Source organism: Antennarius striatus, chromosome 1, assembly GCF_040054535.1.
Source record: "Antennarius striatus isolate MH-2024 chromosome 1, ASM4005453v1, whole genome shotgun sequence".
NCBI lineage: Eukaryota > Metazoa > Chordata > Actinopteri > Lophiiformes > Antennariidae > Antennarius > Antennarius striatus.
This window is the reverse complement of record NC_090776.1, coordinates 6,579,140-6,606,559: the sequence shown is the minus strand read 5'-3', so window position 1 is coordinate 6,606,559 and position 27,420 is coordinate 6,579,140. Positions and strand designations below refer to the sequence as shown.

The following is a 27,420-nucleotide window of genomic DNA, read 5'->3' as shown; positions in this document are numbered from 1 at the left end:
ACTGGCACTGCATACCTCAGTATGCACCCAAAATATAATACTGTCATGTTAGATATGACATGAGGTCATTGCATCTGCAGCTTCACAGCTTCCTGTTTCTTTGTAGCAGGTAAACTTTATATGTACAAAGTATGCAGAGACGGTTCATCTCATTGTTAGTGGATGCACATGTTTGATGCTTGTATATGTTGCTCAGACAAGGGGTCCATTTAGATCAGAGTAGGGTTTGTTTGGTAAACAGCATCTTTTTTCTATTCGGTCCGGGATCTCAGGACTTCTGGATTACAGCACATAAAATGGAAGGTGAAGTTTTGTATCAATTGTTTCTAAAACAAGGGTACATACTTTAAAAAGAATGCTGCAACTATACAATCCAACTGAAAATCGTGGAATAAGATCTTGCTTACTCTTTTGGATTTTGTGCCAGCGTGACTATCTTGTTGTAACCCACTTCTAGTGAATACACCTATAATCCAGGTTCGTAAGGAGCTGAGGGAGTGAACTGTAATAACCATACATGAAGGTACACAGACCACATACATTGTGCAGTTTCTTTTTACTAAGACAAATAGAAATTAACAACAGGAAAATTACATATTAAAATACATATTAACAAAACAAAATTGGGCCCTTCAAATAATAAATCTTCTTTTCGTTGGTGATCAGTTTTAGATCTACTTTCTGTAGATTCTTAAATGTTTTAACAGTTTCTGAACAGAGGGCACTCTTTTCACTTGTGGGTGAAAGTCCAGACGACTGGCACCACCCTACCCCTCATGGAGTACTTGATGAATCCATTTAGTCCAGGTCAAATCATGCTGGGAGGCTCGCCATCAATAGAACTGGATCCCAAAGTGGTCCTCACTCTATCCTTAAGACCTGACCTGTTTGGTTTTCTGTTACAAACAGGACTTTAAAATGTATTCTAACCAAGTTGTTCAATAGTTAAACTCGTACAATAAATTGCGTAGCATCGCACACACAATTAGCACGTTAAAACTTGTTGCTAGCTTACCGAGATATATTGTAGCAAGTCACAGTGACTTCCCAACTCATGGTGTCTTCTAAAGTGTTCAAATATCTTGCACGTTTATTGAAAAACTTGCAAAATTAAGTTTGAAAGTTTTTCAAAGCTGCATCAATTTGTTCTCCGCTTGTCATGAGCACGTCACATCTCTCTCATCCCATCACACAGATTGATCTGTCAATCATGTCCACTCGTAGGCGGAACCTAACCAATAAAATATAATGATTGGCTTATCGGCGCTCTCTATTTGTAACCCTTTATTGTCACTGGGTTACATTGTAATTTGACTTTTATGAATAAACATGATTTTAAAGATCAAATCAAATCCATAAGACTAGTCCTTTAATAATCGAACTGAATCTTAAATGTGTATGAGTGGTTTTAAAAGGTTTTAATGCAAATTTAAGTCAAAGGGGTCATGATGGGGTCATTCAAAATGCGAACTGGTAGTGGGAGATACCAGTTCACCTCGCCAGCACGGTACCATGCTCATTGGGGCCACCATGAAAGAGGTGGCTGCCTTTCCACCTCCCCATTACTTGCATGTCTGCAGGCTGCTTGTGTGCGTGTGTGTGTGTGTGTGTGTGTGTGTGTGTGTGTGTGTGTGTGTGTGTGTGTGTGTGTGTGTGTGTGTGTGTGTGTGTGTGACAGAGAGAGAGAACCAACTCTTAAAATGAAGTAAGCAAATGGGTCTTGCACTGACCATAGAGCGCACAAACCCATGAAACAGTGCTCAAATTGCTGATCAGAATTAGTTCCTTTTGTTACGTAAAACAAAAGGCAAGAAACAGCCTGTTCTCAGTACAGCTCATTTTAATGACCTTTAGACAGCTGAAATTCAGGACCATTAATCAGTTTGGGGCAAACTGATTAATCGTACATCTTCACTGTATATTTCAAATACAGTGTAGATGGACGTCTGCGAGCTGTGTGAAATTCATTAAAATGACAACAATATGGGACCTTTAAAATTTAACATATATAACTACAATACAATACAATACAATACAATACACTACAGTTTCACTAAAAATGCAGTCTAAGGTTCTAAGACATGTTTTTCTGGGAACTGAATGGGCCGTAATGGGTGTGGTGTGGTGAATTTCAGAGCTACTATAAGTTTGCCTTTCAATTCAAGTATAGGTTGTCGTCAGCCCTCAGACACAATTGGTTGTGAGTGATTGTTCGTAAACTAAATTGTAAACTTTAATCTATAATCACCATTTTAAATCTTTAAATATCATTATTAGTCTAATTAAGAATACTATTACCACCTACAAGACACAATTACAGGACATACAAACAACACATAAATGAAATAAAATACTGTAGTACCGTAATGTGATCTTGGACCGGTACAGGTCTAATATTGGGTCTATTGGTACCGGACCACACAGAAATAATACATAACTTACATTATTTGTAAGGGGCAGTAGTAGTTCAGTCCACCAAAGTGGCACAGTCCCCTTACAAGTTTCTCATGATACGCCCTACATGAGAGCTGCCCTATGTGCTTGTGTGTATGTGTGTGTGTGTGTGTGTGTGGGGGGGGGGGGGGTTGGGCCTGTAGGATAAATATACACCTGTGTGAATATTTAGAGTAGAAAAAGTCTTTTTTCCACCCTAAATATTCTGAGTGAAAAAATTTATGTCTGTCTCTGCCTGTCTGTCTACTTTTATGATACTGGTCGTTTCATTTTATGATATGACCAGTATCATAAAATGATGTTAAAAAATGCAAAAAAGATTGAGGACCACTGCTTTAGAGCGTGGGAAGAGGAGGAAGGAACAGTCATTGTCAGTGAGAGGCAGAGTTGTCATCGAAGAGATCGTCACATTTCTTTACCACTACACCATCAACACTTGTCTTGTGCTTTTGGCAAACCACTAGCACTAGCCCTTGCTTAATAAGACATGGCAAATGGTAAGTGATCTAAGGTATAAAGCCTCATGCACTGAGATGCTCACAACGACGCTTACAAGAACAAGATGGGGGAAATGAGTGTTGGAGATGTGCGAATGCAGATGTGCTGCTTGGCGGGGATTGCGGCAGAAAGGGGAAAAGCAGTAGTCGGACATGGTGGCACGCAGTTGTTCGTATCGATGAAAGTTCGTAAGTTGGATGTTTACATCTTAAGGACTACCTCTATACCTTTTTGTAGCCAGCAGAACCCTATTTCTCTGTCATTTTTCTCTTCAATACCAGCATGTATGTTGTTGTGATATCAAGGGGTTTATTCTGATAAAACACATTTGAACTCAACATTGGACAGGAATCATAGCCTCATTGGTTTAACTATCAAAAGTTACATCTCCCTGATTTCATTGGTTTCACATCAGGATAAGGTAGAATGCTGATCTCATTGATTTTATTTGGCTTGGCATAGGTTACACTCGCAACAGTTGGTTCATAAAATGAAATGGATATTCTTAACACAGGCAATGTCATAAGTGGAACTTCCACAATGTTCATTGTGACTGAGGTATCACATATCTACTTGTTTTACTACTTTGTTAAGTACTACCATACACATTTCCTAGTAATGCCGCTCTCCAACCCAACCACCACAGCACTCATCAAGTCATATGGCATGATGATGAATTGGTTTCTGGTGGCACAGATACCAGTCTCACATGAGGGCCCAGGACTGGCATGATCTTGCCTCTCCACACCACCAGAATGGCATCAACTAAGGCCCTGTCCACACATAGCTGTATCTTTGAAAATGCATCTTTTTTCACTCCGCATAGAAATTTTTTTTTGCATGCACACAACATTGTTTTTTTTAAAAAATGTCTGTCCACACGTAACCACATAAGTGTGTTGATCAACAGGTTTATTAGCAGAACAACTCTGTTAACGACAGGTGTGAGGAAAGGGACATATGAAAAATTACGCCATACCTCCTGGAGGACGACCTCCATCACAGAGATGTCCTACCAGCCGGCAGTGCGACCCAAAATACCCGACCTTCGTTTGTGCTCAGTGTGCAGCAGCAGCACTTGGGCTTCAACAACAGGATGACTAAAAATGACTGAACAATTGTTGCCGCCAACACGGTTTTAACGTCGTTAAGGGAGATGCACCGGGACAGAAAAAAAACTTTGGTTACAACGTCCAAACGACAATGCATACCCAATGTTTTCAAAAAACTTCACTTTGGCCAGCGTTTTCAAAAACCTCAGTTTTCGTCCCGGATATATGTATTGATGTGTAGACCTAACCGGAGGAAAAAAGATGCATTTTCAAAAAGATCTGGCTGCGTGTGGACAGAGCCTAAGACTTCAGCCGTATGTTAAGTCTGTTTCTGTTGTTAGCTACCTCCTTTCTTTTCCCCCTTACTAACTGAACAGCTGCACAGATGTTAACACCTTGTCACAGTTTATGCTCAGATTCCTCAACATTTAATAATAATGAATTTAATTTACATAGCACATTTTTGTGAATGTTGTAAGTGCTTCCATTATTCATTCACTCCCCATTCATACTTAGTATGAATGGGGAGTGTCATTCTACATGTCAAACTACATGTCAAACTACATGCCATGGGGCAGATGGATGGAAATGTGGCAGCCAATTCACACCAATAGTCTCTCCAACTACCACTGGAACATTCATACACCAGGGAGTCCCTCACTGGAAGCAATGAGTAAAGTGTCTTACCCAAGGACACAACAACAGATGGCTGGGGGAGCAGGATTCAATCAGCCAATCCTACATTGACCTGCTCTACCAACTGAGCCACTGCTGCCCCAATGAAAATTTGTTTTTTCTTTTAGTGTTTGAAACTGAGCGGGGGCCTGAGAGTGTTTGGAGCATATATTATTTTCTCTTCATAGACTCAATGTTTCTGTGACATTGCCAGTTAGTTAAAATGCGTGAAACAGATGCAGATCAGCAGTTAAAAAAATACTCATTTGACTGTTTTATTTGCAATTAAAGTCTCAGTGCCCTGACCTTAGCTTCTTACATCCAACTCATTTGATTGCAGAATCCTTAATCTTTTAATCTCACTCCCTCCTCTCTTTCACTTTCTTTCACTGTCTATTGACCTATTTTCCTTTTAGTTAGTACAGGGCACACTTACAGGGATTATGCGCGTGTCATCTGCAGATCAGCACCATAGTACTGCTGAGTGCTCTGATAGACAGATTTATGAATGGGCCACAGGAGGAAGATGATAGAAGGAGCAGGACAGGAGGAGGAGGAGCAAGAGGACAACAATAATATTAAGGATTGCCATAACTTTTGTTTTGGTTGACTGCTTGTAAGTGTTCAGCACCAAAGTGGCAAAGACAGGAGATCGACTCTAAGCAAACTAGCATAATTGTAACTCAGTTATGAAAACAAAAAGATTTTAAAAGTGAGCACACTTTAAACATTTCCAGTGGTTCATCCTACATCTTCTAAAAAGTATATTGCACACCATTCACAAATATAGAAGAATATACAGTTCTACTTCTTTCGGGAGAATTACAGTGTATTCAGGCCTTTATTGATAAATGCACTAAAAAATGACATTAAATACTGATTGATTCCAGTTATTTATGGTTTGTGGTGAGTCTGGGCCTATCTATACAAGTAATGACAGGACAATGTCTTAGGAACAAAAGGATGCCAAGTCTTTTAATGGAAATAAAAGTTTTCAGCCTATATAGGGCTCATTTGTGTAGACACCCTAAAATCAAGGTGAAATGAAGATGTGGCAGGCTAGTCCATTTTTTTTCAAAAACTTACAGTATCTTGTGTGGCCCCCATGAGCTTGTATGCATGGGCCATGTCAACTTCCTGTCAAACAAGATCGATGAGCTGGCCGCTCTAGAGAGCCAGCGGATCTACCGGGAGTGCAGCATGCTCATGCTTATGGAGACATGGCTAACCGACGCTATGCCGGATGCTAACATAGAACTGCGAGGTTTCACTGCCGTGAGAGCGGACAGAGACACGAAGGCACGTGGGAAAAGCAAAGGTGGGGGACTCATCATCTACACCAACGAACCGCTGATGTAACCCCGGCCATGTGTCAGTGAAGACAGTTGTATGTTGCCCTAATTTGGAGCTGCTGGCTGTTAGCATATGGCCATACTATTTACCCCGGGGGTTCAGTCACGTGATCTCCCTCTGTGTTTACATCCCTCCATCGGCCAATGCAGCCGCTGCATGCGACAAGATCACCAGTGTCGTTGCACGGCTGCAGACCAAACATCCTGAAGCCTTCATTAAAATATCTGGAGACTTTAATCATGCCACCCTGGACACTGGCCTGGCTACTTTCCACCAGGTTGTTCACTGCCACACAAGGAAGAACAGGACGATCGACCTACTGTACACCAATGTCAAAGAGGCGTACAGAGTCACCGCCCTGCCTCCACTGGGCAAGTCAGACCACAAACTGGTGTACGACCAGACCCAGTACACCCCCCTGGTCCGGAGACAGGCATTCTCTACATGTACCATCAGGAGATGGACTCCTGAAGCAGATGAGGCTCTCAGAGACTGCTATAACACCACAGACTGGGACGTACTGCTGGGTGGACATGGAGAGGACATCGGTGGGATGACCCACTGTCTCACAGACTATTTAAACTTCTGTGTAGATGTGGTCGCCCCCCCCAAGACAGTTCGGTGTTATCCAAATAACAAGCCGTGGATAACACAGGATGTCAAAGATGTCCTCAACAAGAAAAAGAACGCTTTCAGGACAAACAAGAAGGAGGAGATGAGAAAAGCACAGAGGGAGGTCAAACACTGGATGAAGGAGGCCAAGGATGCATACAGGAGGAAGGTGGAGCAGCAGCTAAGCACCAACAGGATGAGGGACGTCTGGGAAGGTGTTAAAAACATCACTGGTCACAAAGCCAGTACCAGGACAGAGGAGGGAGGGGTGCAGTGGGCCAACGACCTGAATGACTTTTTCAATAGGTTCAACCAGGCCCCCCCGCAACACCCGCTTTCACCCTCCACCCTCACAACCTCAGCAGCAGCTCACCAGCCTCACCCCCATCCCATGGCCTCCCCACCCCCTCCACAGAAGCAAAACGCCCTACCCACTCCCTCGCCACATACCCTTACCTCCAGCCGCCCCCTCCCCCCATCTAACCTCCCCAGGAAGCTCCTACCCATCTGCAGTTACAGGGGAGTCCCCCCCCCATTTCCCCCAGTCCCTCATTCTCCAACACGCCTACCAACCCCCCCGGCCCCCCCACTGCAGTAGCGGAGCAGTATCCCTCAAGCCCCATTCCCCACAGTGCTTCTCTCTCCCCCATCCCACCCCCCATCCTACCTCCCTCAAGCCCACCTCGACCAATCCTAGCTCCCTCCTCCCCTCAACCCCCCAGTCCCTCACGTGCAAGCCCTCCCCCTCGTCTCAGACACCCTCCCTCCACCCCCCAGCTCCGACCACCTCACCCCCCCACTCCCTGAACTCCCTCAACTGCAAGCCCTCCCCCTCATCTCAGACACCCTTCCTCCATCCCCCAGCTCCCACCACCACCACCACCACTGCCCCCGCCCTGCTTCACGGCAGACCAGGTGAGAGGAGAACTCAGGAAGCTTTGGCCCCGAAAGGCAGCAGGACCGGATGGGGTGAATCCCCGTCTACTCAAGATCTGCGCCGCTGAACTTGGGGAGCCGCTATAACTGGTCTTCAACCTGAGCCTGCATCTCAGGAAGGTGCCCACCCTCTGGAAGACGTCGTGCATCGTTCCAGTTCCTAAAAAGAACCGGCCCAGCGAGCTGAACGACTTCCGACCGGTGGCGCTCACATCATATCTGATGAAGACTCTGGAGCGGCTCTTCCTCAATCTCCTCAGGCCTCAGGTGAAACATGCCGGGGACTCCTTACAGTTTGCATACTGGGAAAAGGTTGGTGTAGAGGACGCCATCCTCCACATGCTACACCGAGCCGACTCGCATCTGGACAGGGAAAGCGGCACTGTGAGGATCCTTTTTCTGGATTTTTCAAGTGCCTTTAACACCATCCAGGCCTGCATCCTACAGGACAAACTCTTAAAAATGCGAGTGGAACCCGGCCTGGTTGCTTGGATCAACGACTACCTCACCAACAGACCACAGTTCATCAGGCTAAAGGACGCCACGTCTGATACTGTGGTCAGCTGCATTGGTGCTCCATAGGGGACTATCTTGTCTCCAATCCTCCTCTCGCTGTACACGGCGGACTTCTGCTACAACAGAGAACTGTGTCACATCCAGAAGTTCGCAGATGACACAGCCATCATGGGCTGTATCAGGGACAATGAGGAGGAGGAGTATAGATGCCTGGTGAAGGACTTTGTTGACTGGTGTCACAGCAACAGTCTGCAGCTCAACACCTCCAAAACTAAAGAGCTGGCCATCGATTTCAGGAGGGGCAGACCCCAACCTAGACCAGTTCTGATAGGAACAGAGGAGGTGGAGATTGTGCAGACATATAAATATCTTGGGCTGTGGCTGGACAACAAGCTAGACTGGACCAGCAACACAAGGCAGCTGTACAAGAAAGTACAGAGCAGGATGTACTTTCTAAGGAGGCCGAGGGCATTCAACATCTGCAGGAAGCTCCTTTGGATGTTCTACCAGTCTGTGGTCGCCAGCGTCCTGTCTTAAGCTGTGGTGTGTTGGGGAGGGAGTGTGACAAAGTTGGATCTCTCTAGGCTGGAAAAGCTGATCAGGCGGGCCAGTTCAGTAGTCGGGATGAAGCTGGACCCTTTGGCAACGGTGGCAGAGAAGAGAACCTTAGACAAACTGCTGGACATCATGGACAATGTCAGCCACCCTCTGCTCACCATTATCAACAACCAGAGGAGCCTGAGAAGCCTGAGAAGCCAGAGGCTGTGCCTCCCAACATGCAGGACTAATAGACTGAAGAACCCCTTCATCCCCCGAGCCATTAAACTGCTCAACTCCTCTCTGGGGGAGATGAAGAAAAAGGGGGTTCACACAAGAGCGGAGGGATGACAGAAACAGTGCACCAAACATTGTAAACAATATACACACTAATACAATATATTACTCAGTCCATGCCTATCCAGGTTTATTTATTCATGCCCTTTATTCCTAAACCAATTTAAGTCCATTTAGATATTTGTATTGGTATATTCCTTTATTTAATGGGTTATTTATTATTTTTTATTCTCTCTGTCTGGTGGGTAACTATTTATTATTCTTTCTATTTGGTGTTGGCATTACTTTCTGTGTGTCTTTTCTTTCTGTGTACATACTGTGCTGTGTGTAATGTGACGGAGAAACTAATTTCCCTGATGGACCCTCCTGAAGGGATGAATAAAGTCCTACTCTACTCTCTCTACTCTCTCTAAACAACGTCGTGGCATGCTCGTAATGAGACAACGGATGGTGTCTTGTGGAATTTCCTCCCAGATCTGTGTGAGGGCATCCCTTAGCTGTTGTACAGTCTGAGGAGCAACCTGGCGGTGCCTAATGGACTTAAACATAATGTCCCACAGATGTTGTATTGGGTTTAAGTCAGGGGATCGTGAAGGCCATTCAATTGTTTTATTGCCTTCATCCTCCAGGTACTGCCTGCATACCCTTCCCACATAAGGCTGGGCATTGTCTTGCATTAGGTTTAGTGTTCGACCCACCACTAAACCTGTCATGTTGAATGACGATGCAGGCAGCATAACATTCCCCATGTCTTCTCCAGACTCTTTCACATATATCACAGGTGCTCAGGGTGAACCTGCTCAGACGAAAGCAGGTTCACCTTGGCAATTGGCAATTCTGCACCAGTGGCAGAATTGCCAATTCTGGTGTTCTTGAGCAAATGCCAGTCGAGCTAACGGTGCTGGGCAGTGAGCACAGGGCCCACTACAGGACATCGGGCCCTCAGGTCACTTTCATGAAGTCTGTTCCTGATTGTTTGGGTAGAGATATTCACACCAGTGGCCCTCTGGAGGTCATTCTGTAGGGCAAGAGCAGTGCTCAGCCTGTTCTGCCTTGCACAAAGGATTAGGTGTCGGTCCTGCTGATGGGTTGAAGACCTTCTAAGGCCCTGTCCAGCTCTCCAAGAATAACCACCAGTCTCCTGAAATCTCCTCCATGCTCTGGAGATTGTGCTGGGAGACACATTAAACCTTCTTGCTGCAGCACATGTGGATGTGCCATCCTGGAGAAGTTGGACACCTGTGCAACTTCTGTAGGGTTAAGGAATTGCCTCATACTGCCAGCAGAGATAATTACTCCAGCCAAAACCAGCACGAGTGGAAAACCAGCCAAAAAAGATCAAGAGGGAGAAACTTGAGATGACCTCCACATGTAAAATCAGTCCTGTTTTGAGGGTTTTCTAATTGTTGCTACTGTAGTGCACCTGTTGTTAATTCCATGAACACCAATATGGCTCATAGTGTTTAACGATGCCTTCAGCTGCTTAAACAACCAGAAAATTATCAGACAGGTTTAATTGATTTGATGTCAGGCCCAACTAAAAAAGTGTTCCTTTAATTTTTGTGAGCAGTTTATAAAGGGACCATAGTGACAAAGATCCAGCATAGTGGGATGCTCACACTGACATGGAGCAAAGAAATAATAATAATTAAAAAAAAGATTCACGAAACATAGATCCATCCATCCATCCATCTGTTTTCTGTTACCACTTTATCCACTGTCGGGGGTCAGGGGGGAGCTGGAGCCTACCCCATCTGTCTGAGGGCAGGGGAAACTCCGGACGCAAAGCCAATGCACCGCGTAGCCACACAGAGACGTAGACAATGCATTTTGAAAAAGATCCGGCTAAGTATGGACTACGGTCAAATTTGGGACCGGCCAATTAACCTGAAGCACATGTTTTTGGAGGTGGGACAAAGCTGGAGAACCTGGAAAGAACCCATGTCGATAAGGGGAGAACATGCCAACTCCACACAGAATGGGACTTGAACCCAGAACCACCATTCTGTGTGACGGCAGCGTTACCCACCGCACCACCATGCCACATCCATACATAGATATTTACTGTATTAGCCTGATAATGGCCCAGTATTAAAATGTAGGTTTTTAACATGGCCCTGGCCCAGCAAAACGATTGCTAAACAGACATATTAATTCATAGAAGAAAACAAAACAAAACAATCTCTTCAAATGCCAACAACACAGCAGCCCCTTAATTACCCACAAACAGAACTGCATATTTTTAAATGCCTAAACACTTAAACATTTCCTGACTGCGAAATAAATGGCCAGTTTCCTAGATTTACAAGCCAATCATTCCTGCTTTAACCTGCAGTATTTCAATAGCCCAAGGGACTGCAGGGAAATTCACTTTTACATGACGAACACTTCACCTATAATGGGGGGGGGGGGTACTCTTGATGTTGTCTCTACTTCTGTTTTCAAGGCTTGAGTTCAGAGTTCAAGGGAAAATATATGCTTTCCCTTACAAGGCCATGTGGTAAGAACATCCCACCACTTAAACCTATAGGGTCATGAGCACCAGCCACTTGTTGAATATTAGTTTTGCTCTCACAAAGACATGTCTGTCCTTGTGAGAACACATTCTAGTGCGTTGGGACGGGTCAAAGCTCTGGTTTTTCACACACCAGTGATTACAAACTTGGGGTAAAATATGGTATAGCCCAGGGGTCGGCAACCTTAAATGTGCTTTATGTTTTGTAAACACCTTATCCACAGCGGAAATTCCGGTCAGAGAGCTGGCGCCACACAGGGAACAGTTCAGATTTCTGGCATTTAATCAGTAACTAGCAGCTATACAGAACCATACTTCGTGAAGGATTCGGTTTTGTACAGGAAAACAGCCTCCGTAAATCATATCGGTAACTCGCTCTATTGCTAACTCGCGGCACATACACGAAAAGATCGTCCAGGACCCCACGGTGCATCTGAGCTGTCCTAAAAGGTGCACAATAATGTCAATAATGTAACAAAACGTAGGGAATTTACAACAATAAGTTCTGTTTGCAAAGATGTTAAACTATGAGTAGAATATCTGTCTATTATTTTCTTTCAAATATTATTTTTTTATTTTGTGATTAATCTCCAGGGAGCCGCAACGGAGGCACTAAAGAGCCGCATGCGACTCCGGAGCAGCGGGTTGCTGACACCCGGTATAGCTGTTGGCGGGCCACTGTGCATTTCACACCTAGGCCTTCAGTGATGTTCTTCTTAGTCAAAATTGCAAAACTACATCTCATAATACTGTAAGCGCTCCCACCCTTGCTACCAATGTAGTGTTTGAGGACTGAGGTATTTATAACTTCTCTCAAATGGGACAAAAACCGGCAATTCTGGAGAGGTGTCAGCCTACTCCTTTTATTGTCACTCACACAGAAGAACCCCCCGGCCTTTTATAGACGTCACACAACTACGTCAAGAACAAAATCGGCTGTGCCATTTACACACTGAAATGACCACCATTTATGACACCACAGCTGGAAAAACAATATACAGAAATCATGTATAACAAGGATTATTTCCCAACAGTGACGGTGATATAATGAAACAAGTCTCTTTGTGTATTTAAACTAATGTCACACAGCTGCGCAAGTGCACTACATTATCTACACACGTTTCATTTTTAGTATATTTGTCATTTTATTTTGAACATTAAGAACATTAAATATTAAAAATTAAATAAATAAAATGCTTTTACTCATCAAAGCAGCTATTCAAACGTCTTATTTAAACTCAAATCCAATCACTTTTCTTTCTCCAAGAACATATCCTTAGCTAGAACAAATGAGCTACTTCAGGGAACGGATCACCTCGTCTCACAAGAGCTAGCTTCTCTTCAAATTTGCAATCACTTGCATAGCGTATGCATACCGCCTCCTTGTCAGAGTGAGTATCCAATCACCTGACATGTACATGTCAGGTTGAAGTGAAACACAGCTAGAAGGCCTTAGAGTCGCCAACTCACGACTCTATATCAACTATATGTGCCTGTTCACTTGGTGCACGGACTCCTGTATTGTTGATTCTGAAGGTCCTGGACTGATTTCATTAAACCTGCCAGGTTGAACTTGGCAACACAAGCTAGCTAAATTCTGATTGAACAAAACTTCTCTAACTTAAAAATAGAACACATATTATATCCCAATGTGAGTATGAGTGTGTGTGTGTGTGTGTGTGTGTGTGTGTGTGTGTGTGTGTGTGTGTGTGTGTGTGTGTGTGTGTGTGTGTGTGTGTGTGTGTGTGTGTGTGTGTGTGTGTGTATGTGTGTGTGTGTGTTTATTTTATCTTAAGGAAAATACATCAAGAGCTGAGTCGTAAGACGAATCTCTTGATTTACCGGTCAATCTGCGTTCCTACTGTCACCTATGGTCATGAGCTTTGGGTCATGACCAAAAGGACATGATTCCAGATACAAGCGGCTGAAATGAGTTTCCTCCGTAGAGTGGCTGGCTTGAACCCTCAGAGATAGGGTGAGGAATTGAGACACCAGGGAGGAGCTCGGAGTAGAGCCGCTACTCCTCCACCTCAAGTGAAGCCAGCTGCAGTGGCTCGGGCATCTGTTCATGATGCCCCCTGGGGTTGTGTTCCGGGCATGTCCTACTGGGAGGAAACCTCGGGGAAGACCTAGGACACGCTGGATGGCTTATGTCTCTCGGTTGGCCTGGGAACGCCTTGAGATCCCCGCAGAGGAACTGGAAGAGGTGTTTAAGGAGAGGAAAGTATTGGCATCCCTGCTGAGTCTGTTGCCCCCGCGACCCTGTCCCAAATAAGCGGTTGAAGATGGATGGATGGATGGACATTAAAATATAATAAAATTTTATCATAAATATTATCATGATTTCTGTTAATTTTACGCCAGCAGAGAAGGCCTTGCTGGCCATGACTGCCCACCATAGCTCATATAAGACTTTCTATCTTATGCATGTGCCATAACATCTTTTGTTTTCCTCTGGCATCAACTGTTTTGCTATCACTGTCATGGGTAACATGACACCAGTTGTACCACATATTCCCTTAACCAATGTCTGTCTCATTCGTTTATCATTTTATTGATGTCGGAAGGAAGTACAATAACCTCATCCTCAAAAGGATGAAAGAATGGATAAGTGTTTACATGTAATGGGTACCAGGAAGACACACTCAAAGTGCTCCAAAAGTTCTTGTCACTTTTAATAGCAACCATCCTGTCTATGTAATGGAAAGGCGAGGGGTTTCTGAGACTTGAAAATAGTGTGAAGGAGGCAGCAACAAAAACACCCCCCCCCCACACACACACACACCCACACACTGTGTATCACATGTTGAGTGTTATTTCTTGTCAGTAGACTGTGACAGGATCTAATTTGACACAAGACTTCTTCTTTCGTTTCGGCTTTTCCGTTCAGGGGTCGCTGAAGTTGACTCCATCTAACCCTGTCTTCTGCATCCTCTTCTCTCACACCAACTACCTTCATGTCCTCTTTCACTACATCCGTAAACCTCGTCTTTGGTCTTCCTCTAGGACTCCTGCCTGGCAATTCAAAACTCAGCATCCTTCTGCCAATATAATTACTATCTCTCCTACGGACATGTCCAAACTATCTCAGTCTGGCCTCTCTGACTTTATCCCCAAAACCTCTAACATGTGCTGTCCCTCTGATGTACTCATGTCTCACCACAGTTTTGTGCATCTTTCCTTTCATTTTAGCTGAAACTCTTCTGTCACACATCACACCTGACACTTTTCTCCACCTGTTCCATCCTGCCTGTACACGCTTCTTCACCTCTTGACCGTTGACCCTAAGTAATTAAAGTCCTCCACTTTCTTGATCTCTTCTCCCTGTAACCTCACTCTTCCACTTGACCCCTTCTCATTCACACACATGTACTCTGTCTTACTGCGGCTAACTTTCGTTCCTCTCCTTTCCAGGACCAACCTCTACCTCTCTAGCTTCTCTTCCACCTGTTCCCTAATCTCACTACAGATCACAGTGTCATCTGTAAACGTCATCGTCCATGGGAATTCCTGTCTAACCTCATCTGTCAGCCTGTCCGTCACCATAGCGAACAAGAAGGGGCTCAGAGCTTATCCCTAATGCAGTCCCACCTTCACCTTGAACTCCTCTGTCACACCTACAGCACACCTCACCACTGTCTTACAGTCCTCATAACATGTCCTGCACCGCTCTAACATACTTCTGTGCCACTCCATACTTCCTCATACGATACCACAGTTCCTCTATGGTTACCCTGTCATAAGCTTTCTCCAGATCTACAAAAACACAATGCAGCTCCCTCTGGCCTTCACTGTACTTCTTTATGAAAATCCTCAAAGCAAATACTGCATCTATAGTACTCTTTTTTGGCATGAAACCATACTGCTGCTGTTGTTGCTAAAGCTCTAGATGATCAAACATATAAGAGCTTCCATACAAACCTACCCATCGCCACAAAATAACATAACCAAACACAAATCAGAAGTTCTGCATAAGATACAAACACCCCTGTTCTTCCTATTGCACAACCTTCTTTTTCAATCTTAGTCTATTAGTACCCATATATGAAGGAAAGAGGCAAGTCACCTTGTCTCTGCCCTGTCTCTGTCAATTGCACTAACGGACGTCAACCAGCAGTTGTGGCTTACTTCAAACACCAGCGTCTCATTCGTAGGTCCAGCAGCATACAGGCTCTCTGGCGTGCTGAAAGAGCGCTGATAGTTGAAAACTGTCCCACCGAAAAAGAACTTTCCTGGCCAGTCCACAGTCCAGTTCCCGGTCAGGTAGTACCTCTTCTTCATGGAGCGGACTGCAAGGTAGCTGGCGGAGACCTCTATTTCTTGAATGAGAATGCTTCGAGCCCCAGCTGGGACTTTTACCAGGGAGTAATATTCTTTGAAAAAATGACAGAAAGAATAAAAATCATGTTCATTATGGTCTTTAATTTTTAGTATCCCTGGTTTACACAGTTATGTGTTCAGCTTTAAGTATCTGTTCTTGTGAAGATCATGCTGACTTCTTGTCCAGAGGTGCCAAACTGTTCTGAAAAGATGCTATTCACATTTTTGTGTGTTTCTGTAAACTAGCAATATTGCACAACAAAACTCAAAGACTTGACTTATCCTTTGCAAGTTGGATGGAGTCATTTTACAGCATTGGCTTTGATAATAACAGAATTTTCATTTTTGTGTCAACGTTGTCTTTAACATAGAAGCACACTACACAATGAAAGACAAACACAGGCTTACCATTAGCTCTGTGCTGAAGGGTGTATTGGCCCTTGAAGAACTTGCAAGTGGAGTTGTCTCCCTTGCAGACACCACAGGCATCAAAGCAGGCCTTGGAGCCCAATTCCTGGTCACAGCCTACTGCCTGCAACCGCACAAAAACACACCTCAAGGTGAACGGTACACACATTAGGAGGATTTTAGAATGCTGTTAGTTATGAGCTCTGTTTTTTGAAGGCAGGCCTACTCATGTCTTCCAAAGTTAGGGAGATTCTCCGTCACTAATGTCACTTCATTACTATGTCAGGTGTTTAACACATGACTGACTGGAGCAGTTAACAAGACTTATGATGAAGAAAATACATACCAGGAAAAAAGATCTGATTTTACTTGTCCAAAATAAAAGCATTCTGCACCCTTGTGCTGTCATGGATCCTACAAGACACCTCAAGTACACCTCAAGTACAAGACACCTCAGTCCTTGACTGTTTTTGATAAGTAAAACATTACATCTTCAAATCTGGTTATCTAAATCTATTTGGAAGTGAAACAAAAAGTGAATGTACCTGTTCAACTTTCCATGGCAGCCATTCCTTTCTTTTTTCAAGAAATTAAACGACCTTCTATCTGTATTAACTTTTCCCACACTCTGATAGACTGTTTAAAGCACTTTTGTGTCTCACGTAAGTCCGAGATGCATAGAACCGAGCACACATCAGCCAATAGAACGCATGTACAGTATCACGTGACTGCCTACCAAAAATCCGTGATGAGGTGAAGCTGCGCGAGGGTGCACTGTAATTCAGCTGATTTGTGAAGCAATTGGTATGGGTAGATTTCTTAATTTTTTTGACTTTTTCCACTTGTGTGGCTTTTTTCAGGGTAGGTGGGGCAGTTACAAACCACTCAAAACTATACTTTTTAGTTGATGGTCACTCATCTGAACCTTTTTAGTGACTTCAAGCATTTTAACAAAACACTATAGCAACAAAAACTAACTGGCCGTTGCTATGGCAACCAAGGCTGTATACGTGACTGAGGTTCATACCTCAGTGCTTGTTTTTAATGTGTGTCTAAAAAAGGTTGTGAAATATTTGCCAACAAGATGTGTCAAGTTTTGAGACTGTACAATATAAAAATAACCACATTTTTCATCCGATAATCAGCATAAATGTTTCAGTGAGTGAATTAAACAATCTTGCCTTTTGTATACATCTTTGTTTAACACATTAGTTTTCTTAATACTTCAACAAAGTGGACATCTGAACTCATCAAGACCTGACACAGATAGGTAACCACAAAAGTTAGTTAGTGAACTGCTAATGCAATGACATTCTTCCTCAGACATCTAAATATCAATATCATTTACTTGGAGATGAGATGACCCTAATCGTCTCGTCTACAACCGGTTTTACGTTTTGCGGGTCATGGCTGTTGATGAATTTTATACCATCCTGGCTATGGGTAAGAAGCAGGTGGCTGACTTCGTGGAGTGGTGCCAACAGAACCAGCTCCAGCTCAATGTCTCCAAGACGAACGAGATGGTGCTAGATTTCCAGCAGGCACCGCCCTCTCCACAGCCAGTGATTATCAAGGGCAGTGAGGTGGAGGTGGTAAGAAACTATAAATACCTGGGAGTGCAGTTAGACAGCAGACTGGACTAGTCACTCAACTTGGACTGTGTGTACAAGAAGGGGCAGAGCAGGATGTACTTCCTGAGGAGGCTGGCCTCCTTCAACATCTGTCTTAAGCTCCTTCTCATGTTCTATCAGTCCGTAGTTTCCAGTGTGAGACACACTTTTGTGTCTCACGGAAGTGTGCTGCTATAGACTTTGGGAAAAGGTAATACAGATAGAAGGTGGTTTATTATCAGCATGGGGATGGTTTATAAATGTTTAAATTACTGTAAATAATAAAATAGTTTGTCGCTATATCGCGGAATTATGTTTTTGCGGGTGGTTCCTGGAACGCATTAACCACGAGTAACGAAGGATCGCTGTATATATAAAGTGTGTCGACAAACCACAATATACATTTGAGTCAGAATAAACTCAGATTGGGAGATTGTTTGTTTTAATGTAGGAGCTATATAAGGTCCTAAAGTGTGTTCTGAAGTGTACAATCCCAGTTCTACTGGTGCAGATCCATTAAAAACAGGGCTTCTTAGAACTATGAAAAAGTTTCAGGAGACCTTCGGTTTCAGTTCAGTAACAGTTTTCTGTAGTTCTGTACAAGAACAAAAGAAAACGTCTTTGGCACAGTTTTATTAATCCATAAATTTACCTCACACATGCCTTCAATGCAGACATTTTTGTTTTGGTTAGAGCATGAGGTACCATCTTTGACCTTGCTGGACATGGCGAAGAAGAAGTCAAAGTCTTCTGCGATGCAGTACAGCTTACAGATGTCGACATCTGCACAACACAGACATATATAAAATGACAATAGTATGAATTCTACTTCTCTGCCAACGAACTCTGAATAAAACAATAGTTGAAGTGCAAATTGTTGAAACTACGGTGGAGTTGTTTTCAAATGTGGTGAACTGAAAGTAGTTGTTATTACTGTATGGCAACCTGTTAGACATGCAGTGTACACAAACTCTACTGAAAATAAAAATAGGAATTGACAAGGAGTGCACTCCAGGCGGTTCTTGTGGGGCCAGAGGTTTGTTTGTAGTTCAGATCAGACATCCCTACAGTCATCTGATTAAAATAGATGACAGGGAAGGGCAGTTCAGAATCAGTTCCTCTCTGCATCACCTTCCATCAATCAACATCTTAAACAGGCCTGGGATGACAGCCAAAAACATGGTGCTCCTTCAATGCAGTGTCAAAAGGTAAAGGTGGCTACATGTCTCCAATGCACATTTGAATGTTATACTTCCAGCATTCAGGCTGTATGCAGACGCAGGTGTCACAAAGCCACTTTATAAACTTTTGACAAGCAAAGAACAGCAGGGCGTGGATGTAAAACATCTTTAGGATTAAAACAAGAAAAAGCTTAGACTGTGAAGTCTGAATTTCTCTTTGCTGGGTCCTGCTTACCTTTGCCATTTGGTTTGAAGACTAAAAAAACAACAGCCTGTATATACTCATTACATCTTTAAAACAGCTGCAAGAAAAAAATACATTCAAAACATCCATGTGACCAATTATACATGAAATATACTGTAGATAAACTACAGGACAGAATGAACAACCGTACCATCCACTTTGGTGTATGGCTTCCACTTGTAGTACCAGCCCCTGAAAGGCTTGCTGTTGTACTCAGCACACTGCTGTGCCCGGAAGTCGACTGCATTAGGGGGACATAGCTGAGTGTTACACAGCTGGTTGTGACGGCTGGAGCCTAAGCAGAATTTACCATTGTTCTGTGGCCTGTGTGGCAAACAAGCAAAGACAGGAAAAACGAAAAGACATTAAAAATCATGGTTCATGTTTGACCTTAAACAGTTTGATAGATATGAGCCATATTTGCTTCATTTCTTGAGGGCTTAACATTTCACACTGGGCTCTGAAGTACTTAAGTACTTGTACTGTTCCGCATGCATCATACAAACCTGCGAGCTAGCCGCAGGTTTTCGTCTGCTCCGTTGTATGTCTTCTTTTTCTATTGTTTGTCTTTGTCTTATCTAAGTCTTTTCCTTATTCACTTAACCACGATGGATAGCAGTGTTTTCATGTACTCCAGAGAACAAATGCTGTCCATGAAAGTTAGAGGAGAACCCGGGATACGCAATCTCATCCCCACTGAGATCCAGCGGCGGTACAGAGGGAGCCGGGGAGGTAAACAAAAGTGGGATAGGCTAGCGGCTAGAGCTAACAGCCGCCGGCGGGTCAGACCCTCCGTCCCCTCCGTCATCATGGGGAACGTGAACTCGCTGCCCAACAAGGTGGATGAACTGACGGCGCTGTGCAGGACTGAGCAGCGCTACAGGGAGACCAGCTTGTTGGTGTTCTCTGAGACGTGGCTGACGGACTTAATTACCAATGCTAACGTCGGACTGACCGGCTTTTCCTCCGTACGAGCGGACCGGGACATGAACACCGCTGGCAAGAAGAAGGGAGGTGGTCTGATCATCTACACCAACAACAGATGGTGCCATGTGACCGTGAAAACCACGCTGCGCAACAGGGATCTGGAGCTAACAGCTGTTAGCATCAGGCCCTACTACCTGGCGCGTGAATTTTCACACGTCATTGTCCTCGCCGTCTACATCCCCCCACGTGCAGACCCAGAGACGGCACGTGAGACCATCTGTACGACCACCTCTGATCTTCGGACCCGGCACCCGGAGACGCTTGTCATCATCACGGGAGACTTTAATCACGTCACCTTGGACTCATGTCTCCCCACCATGTCCCAGTGTGTAGACTGTCCCACACGGAAGAACAGAATCATTGATCTGTTTTACACGAATGCCAAGGAGGCATACACCGCCACCCCCCTTCCCCCAATAGGCAGATCGGACCACAACCTAGTGTGCCTTCAGCCCACCTACATCCCGCTGGTGAAACGGCTGCCAGCAACAACACGGCAAATCAGGAGGTGGTCCCCGGAAGCAGAGGAGACGCTGAGGGACTGCTTCCAGACCACCAACTGGGATGTCATCGTGGGCTCACATGGGGAGGACATTGAGGGGGCAGCCCAGTGTTTAACAGATTATATGAACTTCTGTGTGGACACCGTGGTCCCTGTCACGACAGTCAAGTGTTACCCAAACAACAAACCCTGGGTAACCAAGGAGGTGAATGCTGTCCTGAACAGGAAGAAGCGGGCGTTAAGGAGTGGGAACGAGGACGCGATGAGAGAGGCCCAGCAGGCAGTGAGACTCTGCCTGAGGGAGGCCAAGGACAGCTACAGAAGGAAGCTGGAGAACCAGCTTGGGCGCAACCAAGTGCGGGAGGTCTGGAGTGGCATGAGGGCCATTACCGGCTATGGAGAGGGCCGTGGTACAGTGGAGGGGAAAGTGGAGAGAGCTGATGAACTTAACAGCTTTTTGAATCAGTTCAGCTCCCCCACCACTCCATGCGCCTGTCCCCAGAGTTCCCCCGGCCCAACTGATCTGACTCCACCTAGCTCCTTCTCCCCCTCTCCGTTCGGCTCATCTGCCTCCCCCTCTCCCTTTCCGTCCACCTCGCCCACTTACCTCAGTCCAAACCCAGACCCTTCCCCCACCTCAACTGCCGGACCCCCCGGCCGGAAGGATCAACGTGCCACGCCCCCACACACGGCCATCACCGTGGAACAGGTGACGTCTGCGTTGAGGAGGCTTCGCCAAGGAAGGCGGCCGGACCAGACCAGGTCCGCCCTAGACTCCTCAAGGCCTGTGCTGCCGAACTGAGCGGACCCCTACACCAGGTCTTCGACCTCAGTCTCCGGCTGGGGAGGGTCCCGTCCTTGTGGAAGACATCCTGCATTGTCCCTGTACCCAAGCGGAGACGCCCAACTGAGCTCAACGACTATCGACCAGTCGCTCTCACCTCGCACGTGATGAAGACCCTAGAGCGACTGGTCCTGGAGCTCATGTGTCCCCAGGTGCAGGGCGCGATGGACCCTCTCCAGTTCGCCTACCGGCCACAAGTTGGGGCTGACGATGCAGTCCTGTACCTCCTCCACCGGGCCCTCTCCTACTTGGATGTCGGGAGTTGTGCAGTGAGGGTGCTCTTTTTCGACTTCTCGAGCGCCTTCAACACCATCCAGCCCCGGCTCCTGCAGGAGAAACTGTCATCCATGGCTGTGGATCCCTACCTCATGAGCTGGATCACGATCACGGACTATCTAACAGACAGACTCCAGTACGTCCGTATGGTGAACTGTCCATCATCAGTGGTGACCAGCAGCACCGGGGCCCCGCAGGGAACGGTACTCTCCCCCTTTCTCTTCACCCTCTACACAACGGACTTCCAACATAACTCGGGTATGTGCCACATGCAGAAGTTCTCTGATGACACTGCAATTGTGGCATGTATCAGGGAGGGTGATGAGAGGGAGTACAGGAGAGTGTTGACGGACTTTGTGGGGTGGTGTCAGCGGAACGAGCTTCAGCTAAACATCTCCGAAACCAAGGAGATGGTGCTGGATTTCCAGCGGGCACCACCCTCCCCACAGCCAGTAGTCATCGGGGGTAAGGAGGTGGATGTAGTGGGGACTTATAAGTACCTGGGGCTGCAGCTGGACAGTAGACTGGACTGGTCGCACAACCTGGACTGTGTATACAAGAAGGGTCAGAGTAGGTTGTAATTCTTGAGGAGGCTGGCCTCCTTCAACATCTGCTCTAATCTGCTCAGACTGTTCTACCAGTCCATTGTGTCCAGTGTGCTGTCCTACGCCATTGTGTGTTGGGGTGGTGGTGCCAGGAAACGGGACACAGAGAGACTCGACAGGCTCATCCGGAGGGCTAGCTCTGTGATTGGTCAGGATCTGGACTCAATACAGACTGTTCTAGAGAGGAGGACTATGTCCAGGTTTAGATTGATCCTGGGTAACACCACCCACCCCCTGCACACCACCTTCACCCAGCAGAGGAGCTCCTTCAGTGGCAGACTGCTGTCACCAAGTTCCTCCACTGAGAGACTCAGGACCTCCTTTGTGCCTCGTGCCATCAGAGGGCACAACCACTCTCTCAGAAGGAGGGGGTCTGAAGCCGCAGGGTCATCAAGGTCGGGTGAGAAGGGATAGACGAGGGGGGCCTGGGATGCACTGTGGTTGCACTGTGGGACACTTTGCGGTGGTCCTTAGTGTCAGTTTACAGCTCGGTTCATCCACGTGTTACTGATCATACATCATCTACACCCAATGCTCTTTCTTCTCTTCTTCTCTCATGTCCCTATGCGTCCTTCCTTTTATTCTAGGTTCTTCTGTTTCCTGTTGTTATAATTATGTAACAGCATGTAAATAATGTCACTTATACAACGTATTTTGGCTGTGCCATTACTCTCTGTCATTGTTATGTGTATTTATTGTATCTCTTGCGAGCAGATGTCACCTGAATTTCCCTTGGGATCATTAAAGTATCTATCTATCTATCTATCTATCTATCTATCTATCTATCTATCTACACTAATTTTCTGAAGTAAAGATACATGCAAAGTTTAGTCAATGTCTTTTCCAGCCCTTTTTCAGTACTTAACATGGGTGTAGACTGGAAAGACTTTAAAATATAGACCTTCTACTCAACATTTATCATCACATTAAAGTTAACAGAGGTACCATGCTGGCTTCAGGAAGCCCGGGGCATCAGAAGCACCAACTAATCTCTTGGCTTTATTAGCCACCACTTTAAACATACATACTAGCATTTATATTTTTAACTTTGTGTGCACAAATCATACTGTATATCTACATGTTCATTCTCTGTTTTCCTGAAGTGACGTGACTGTAACAGCATGGCCTGCTGTTTTTAAACGAGTCATAAATTAGACTCAGCATTGTGGCAACTACAGAGGAATAAAGCTGATGAGCCATACAATGAAGTTATGGGAAAGAGTGGTTGAAGCTAGACTAAGGGCAGAAGTGACTATTTGTGAGCAGCAGTATGGTTTCATGCCACAAAAGAGTACTACAGATGCAGAATTAGCTTAGAGGGTGTGATAGAGAAGTACAGAGAAGGCCAGAGGGAGCTGCATTGTGTTTTTGTAGATCTGGAGAAAGCTTATGACAGGGTGCCCAGAGAGGAACTGTGGTATTGTATGAGGGAGTCTGGAGTGACACGGAAGTATGTTAGAGCGGTGAACGACATGTTATGAGGACTGTAAGACAGTGGTGAGGTATGCTGTAGGTGTGACAGAGGAGTTCAAGGTGGAGGTGGGACTGTATCAAGGATCAGCTCTCAGCCCCTTCTTGTTCGCTATGGTGATGGACAGACTGACTGATGAGGTTCGACAAGAATCTCCATGGACTATGATGTTTGCAGATGACATTGTGATCTGCAGTGAGAGCAGGGAACAGGTGGAGGAGAAGCTAGAGTGGTGGAGGATTTTAAGTGCTTAGGGTCAACAGTCCAGAGCAATGGGGAGTGTGGAAAAGTGGTGAAGAAGCATGTGCAGGCAGGATGGAATGGGTGGAGAAAAGTGTCAGGTGTGATGTGTGATAGAAGTGTTTCAGCTAAAATGAAAGGAAATGTGTACAAAATTGTGGTGAGACCAGCGGTGTTGTTTGGTCTAGAGACAGTGTCACTGAGGAAAGGACAGGAGGCAGAGCTGGAGGTAGCACAGATTAAGTTGCTGAGGTTCTCTTTGGGAGTGACCAGGATGGATAGGATCAAGAATGAGTACATCAGAGGGACAGCATATGTTAGAGGTTTTGGAGATAGAGTCAGAGAGGCCAGACTGAGATGGTTTGGACATGTCCAGAGGAGGGATAGTGAATATATTGGTAGAAGGATGCTGAGTTTTGAACTGCCAGGCAGGAGGCCTAGAGGAAGACCAAAGAGGAGGTTTATGGATGTAATGAGGGAGGACATGAAGGTAGTTGGTGTGAGAGAAGAGGATGCAAAGGACAGGGCAATTTATTGGCTGTGGCGACCCCTGAAGTGAGAAGCCAAAAGGAAAAGAAGAAGAAGTTGCCTGAATAATAATGTATCTGCCCTCAGGATCTAAAACTGTACTGTTTAAAGAGAAAAGAATTATCTGATGGATTAGAATAGAGACTCATCTTTGTCTGTTGTTATAACAAGATGAAAAGATGATATTATAGTTTGGATCGGTGAGACATTTTTCTTCAGATTATAGTAAATGTGTTTCTTGTAGGAGGAAAATATCTGCTTTTAGTTTGGAGACATAGTCCATGGTCCATAGTCCAAGCTGTGATTATTTAAAGCGTTCTCATATAGTTTTTTGTTTCAAGTAAAATAATAGTGCTGCCTTAATCAAAGGCAAGAAAATTACATCTTCTTGTCTGTCAGTGTGACATTGACCACAATTAAATAAGAATTTAGCATTTGGGAAGAACAGGACCAACGTTTCTTTACTTAAATGGGATGGTCAAACACAGCTTTGTAGTGTTGCAGATGTTTCCACAACAAATCAACACTTTTTTGACCACATGGAAAGATCTGGTGCAGGAAACAACTTTTAACAGAGCTTTAATTAGCCATTAAAATGATTAGAGCAAAGAGAACTTGTTTGAGGAACACAAGCAGGGTCTTGATATTTAGTTAACAATACAGAGCCATGTGTGACTTCCCAGACTCATACCAGGCATTCCGACACAACCACCAGCAGAGAAAATTAAGCTTAGCCACTCTGCAAACACACACTGTGGAAGCCCGCTGATCAAACATGTCTAAAAAAGAGTGCACTGAGTTTGAAACTGTAATGATATGGTTTGGAAAAGGAACTAACAAAGGTCCTAGGCAGACACAGGTGATATTTGCTTTGACAGTACGGTAAAGAGACTGGGTGGATGTCGGAAGGAAGCAAAATTTCACGTAATTTCATTGTTTTTTTTCTCCAACTCCAGTTGTTCACCCATTCCATTCAAACCTGGACTCAATCAAACATTGATGTTAGCTGCCAACAGTGATAGTGCTCTATTCAAGGTGAGAGAGAATATCAATCCCACCTTCTGTCAATTATCTTTTGATTGATGACTTTGATATCTTTGACCCCTCAAGTCCCGCCCCCTTTTCCTGTGTATGTCCCGCCCCTTCCGGTGAATATCCCTCCCTATTGAATGACGTCGCATAAATTTAAAATACAGAAAAAATATATTCCGCCCCCTTCCGGTGAATATCCCTCCCTCCCTTTTGTCAATCATGTGGTGATCATGCGCTGATCACGTGCTGATCGCGTGGTGTTCGTATGATGCAATGGGTTAGTATCACACATTTCTTACGATGGGGGTTTCGTATGGGGGTACAATGAGAAAGTTTTGTTGAAACTGTTGGTTTTGTCAGTCATGAGGTGATCATGCGACGAGAGGGTCAAGTTAGTGAATCAAGGGGGTCAAGGGGTTTTCCCAAGTGATTGATCGTGGTGAAGATCAATTAGTTAGGTAGTGGTTGGGGTAGGTGTGTGTGCGTGTGTTATACAAGTACTTTATTGTCACACTGTGGGGTTTGGGAAAAGGCGTGTGTGCGTGTATGTGTGTGCTTGTATGTGTGTGTGTGTGTGTGTGTGTGTGTGTGTGCGTGTGTGTGTGGGTGTGTGTGTGTGTGTGTGTGCGTGAAATCCGCTCTGAGTGACTGATGTAGATGATAAAGATGAAGGAAATCTAAGAACGGGTGTTTTAAATATAAGATCAATTAAATTATTATTAAATAAATTATTAAATCACACGGATGTTTAGTTTAGGAGAAACATATGGAATACTGGAGCTACTATGGAGCCATACATTAGACACTTGCCCCCATCCCTCATGCCCGCACACACACATCCATATATTGTCACACTATGGGGGGAGAGGTAAAGTTAATGAATTACCCGATGAACAAGTGGGGGGGGGTAGATATGAGAACAACAAAAAAACCCTATGTTCTTTGTTGTATAAATGTATAAACGTGTCAGACGGCCCTCGACAGAAGAAAAAGAAGCTGCTCAAGGTGATAGACATATTTCTTAAATTTTCCAGTTTGATGTCCAACAACGATTGCTGTGACATGGGGAGCTGCATGTGAGTTCATATTTTATTATGTATTTGGTTGTAATGTTGATTATTGTCTTACTCCGGTATTAAGATTGTTTTTTTGTTTTTTTTATGTTTTTATTTGCATGATAGAACTGTCAGAGACAGACGCCCATAACCTAGAAGAACATCAAATCATGGTGTGTGTTATAGTGTATATACAGTATATATCTATGTATATCTGTGTTTGATATATGTTTGATATATATTGTGATTTGAATCAGCAATCATGAATTGAAACATGTTTTGTTTCAATTCATAATTTTTTTTTTACCAATCGATGCATTGAATGTAGTTAATACAAATGATTAACTGGATTACCTCTGCATGTGTGTTCTAGGAATTGCAGCAGTGCCCCCTACAAGACCAGAAGAGATCTTGGAAAACGAGGCCATAGCGGACAATGAACCTTTGAAGGAGGAGAATCAGAACGGGGTGTGCAGCTGGATGAAATAGAAGACAGTGATGGTGAAGACGGAGATGATGCACCTGTGAGCGTGTATGGTGATTATGATAACGACATTGTTTACGAGGATGACTGGGGAAAACAGTGAAACACAACAAACTGAATATAGACCGTTGTATAGACGTGAGTCTAACCTAGACATAATTTAATTGTTTGAAGACGTCCAAAGAGAG

General features: G+C 44.7%; 1 protein-coding gene across 4 annotated transcripts in view; it reads right to left on the bottom strand.

The window, feature by feature from the left end:
• adamts18 (ADAM metallopeptidase with thrombospondin type 1 motif, 18) overlaps positions 1–27,420 on the bottom strand; it is a 149,408-nt gene that overhangs the window by 25,642 nt on the left and 96,346 nt on the right. For all 4 annotated transcript variants that reach the window (XM_068311285.1, XM_068311293.1, XM_068311301.1 and 1 more), the window contains 4 exons: positions 19,360–19,532; positions 18,436–18,566; positions 16,174–16,297; positions 15,574–15,818 (listed from right to left, as the gene is read on the bottom strand). In XM_068311285.1, coding sequence (XP_068167386.1) covers positions 15,574–15,818; positions 16,174–16,297; positions 18,436–18,566; positions 19,360–19,532 — 673 coding nt within the window. The remainder of the gene's footprint in view (positions 1–15,573; positions 15,819–16,173; positions 16,298–18,435; positions 18,567–19,359; positions 19,533–27,420) is intronic.